This window comes from Trachypithecus francoisi, unplaced genomic scaffold (genome assembly GCF_009764315.1).
Source record: "Trachypithecus francoisi isolate TF-2019V2 unplaced genomic scaffold, Tfra_2.0 Lachesis_group1, whole genome shotgun sequence".
In the NCBI taxonomy this organism is placed as follows: Eukaryota; Metazoa; Chordata; class Mammalia; order Primates; family Cercopithecidae; genus Trachypithecus; species Trachypithecus francoisi.
Genome location: NW_022681454.1, coordinates 74,352,538 through 74,355,026, shown reverse-complemented (window position 1 = coordinate 74,355,026; position 2,489 = coordinate 74,352,538). Strand labels below are relative to the sequence as shown.

At 40.3% G+C, this 2,489-nt stretch overlaps 1 protein-coding gene and 1 non-coding gene across 2 annotated transcripts; both read left to right on the top strand.

The window, feature by feature from the left end:
• The first annotated feature begins 240 nt into the window (after positions 1-240).
• On the top strand, positions 241-320 carry LOC117086532. The gene has a single exon (XR_004438428.1). It is a non-coding gene; the product is annotated as a small nucleolar RNA SNORD86 (small nucleolar RNA).
• Positions 265-1,229, top strand: LOC117085565 (nucleolar protein 56-like). Its single transcript, XM_033214566.1, has one exon. The coding sequence runs from the start codon at positions 602-604 to the stop codon at positions 1,124-1,126; it is 525 nt and encodes a 174-aa protein (XP_033070457.1). The 5' UTR covers positions 265-601; the 3' UTR covers positions 1,127-1,229.
• The last annotated feature ends 1,260 nt before the right edge of the window (positions 1,230-2,489 follow it).

Here is a 2,489-nt window from a genome sequence, read left to right as displayed (position 1 = left end):
AGTAGGCTACACCATGTAGGCTTGTGTAAATACATTCTGTGATGTTCACACAACAAAACCACCTAACAATGCATTTCTCAGAACATCCCTTTTGGTAAGTGATACAGTATCATACTTAAATTCTTATGTATTTGAATTTTTACCTTATGCATATATTACTACTGTATTTAAAAGCAACAAATTATGTATTTTCCAATAATTATTATAAATACGATTTGCTAGAAATTTGTTGAAGTTGGGACTCAAAAAGTGGTGAGACTCCCTGACCTATACAGGCCTCTGCTATGGGGGTGATGGCCAGTCCTGGAGTCTGAGTGATTCCCAGGGCCCAGCAAAGGGACCAAGTCTCCAGAGCCCTGAAGACAAGGGGTAACACACCAAAATATGGACTCATTTTCCACTCCACCTTCATTGGCCGAGCAGCTGCCAAGAACAAAGGCCACATCTCCCGATACCTGCAAACAAATACAGTATTGCCTCACGAATCGATTGCTTCTCTGAGGTGCCCACAAGTGTATTTGGGGAGAAGCTTTGAGAACAAGTTGAAGAGCGACTGTCCTTCTGTGAGACTGGAGAGATACCACGAAAGAATCTGGATGTCATGAAGGAAGCAATGGTTCAGGCAGAGGAAGCGGCTGCTGAGATTACTAGGAAGCTGGAGAAACAGGAGAAGAAACGCTTAAAGAAGGAAAAGAAACGGCTGGCTGCACTTGCCCTCGCATCTTCAGAAAACAGCAGTAGTACTCCAGAGGAGTGTGAGGAGACGAGTGAAAAACCCAAAAAGAAGAGAAAGCAAAAGCCTCAGGAGGTTCCTCAGGAGAATGGAATGGAAGACCCATCTATCTCTTTCTCCAAACCCAAGAAAAAGAAATCTTTTTCCAAGGAGGAGTTGATGAGTAGTGATCTTGAAGAGAGCGCTGGCAGCACCAGTCTTCCCAAGAGGAAGAAGTCTTCACCCAAGGAGGAAACAGTTAATGACGCTGAAGAGGCAGGCCACAGAAGTGGCTCCAAGAAAAAGAGGAAATTCTCCAAAGAGGAGCCAGTCAGCAGTGGGCCTGAAGAGGCAGCTGGCAAGAGCAGCTCCAAGAAGAAGAAAAAGTTCCATAAAGCATCCCAGGAAGATTAGAATGCAAACGGACATTCTCTGGGAGGTGGGACATACCATAGCCCAAAGTGACATCTTCCACCCTGTGCCCTGTTCCCCAATAAAAACAAATTCACAAAAAAAATAAAAATAAAAAAATAAAAAAATAAAAAAAAAGTGGTGAGAAAATGAAGAAATATCCATTTTGTTAATTAGCTTACATGAAGGTGGGTCATGTCACAGCTTGGATGGGTTGTCAATGTATATCTTAAATATTTTACTCTACTGGTCTGCCATGAAGCCATGACTTGATATCTGGAAGGAATTATATTTTTCATTAAAAAAAAATAAAAAATAGGCCCAGTGTGGTGGCTCACACCTGTAATCCCAGCACTTTGGGAGGCCTAGGTGGGCTTATCATGAGGTCAGGAGATCAAGACCATCCTGGCTAACATGGTGAAACCTCATCTCTACTTAAAAAGTACAAAAAGTTAGCCGGGCATGGTGGCAGGTGCCTGTAGTCCCAGTTACTCGGGAGACTGAGGCAGGAGACTGGTGTGAATCCAGGAGGCCGAGCTTGCAGTGAGCCAAGATCGCGCCACTGCACTCCAGCCTGGGCAACAGTGCAAGACTCTGTGTCAAAAAAATAAATAAATAAAAATAAAAATAAATAAAAACTTGAGCAGAAGTCCGAAGAATAGAAGTGTTTTAAATATTGGCATGAGCGTGAGAGGGTGAATGTAGTGATGAGGACTAATGCAAAAGGGAAGAATGTTCGGGCAAAGTCAGTGGAGGATCATCAAAGGTGAGCAAGACTTTCAGTTCCATGGGCATAAATCAGGTAACATGGCAGAGGGCAAAGTAAACATTTTTTTAATACCTTTTTTTTTTTTTTTTTTACTAGAGAAAAGCCAGTTATATTCATCCTATTTCATCAATTCATTTTTTTAAATTTTTATTTTAACTTTTGTGAAAACAGATTGTATCTTTCAGTTAACAATGTCTTCAGTAGTGTAAGTTAGCCACAGGGAAGCTGCGTGAAAATTTTATCCTTGACATCTCCTGTTAATATCAGGAAAAATCCTGCTTCAAAGAATCTTAGAATTAACTTACAAATTCAATGCTCCCAATGTTATTGAAACAGATATTTTAAGAGTGAAGGGTTCTGTCATTTTAAAACATGTAAATGGTAAATGGTACATTTTATGTTGAGGCTTTAACACTTAAGGGAAACATATCTGTGCTGAAACCTCTACATACCTCATCTCATTTTACTTTAATCACATCCCTGTAAAAGAGGTATTATTATGACAACTTTCTTAAGAGGGAAATATGAGACTGAAAATTAGGTGGTAAAGGTTAGATTTGAACCAAAGTGACTTGTCTTCAAACACCAAGTTCTTAA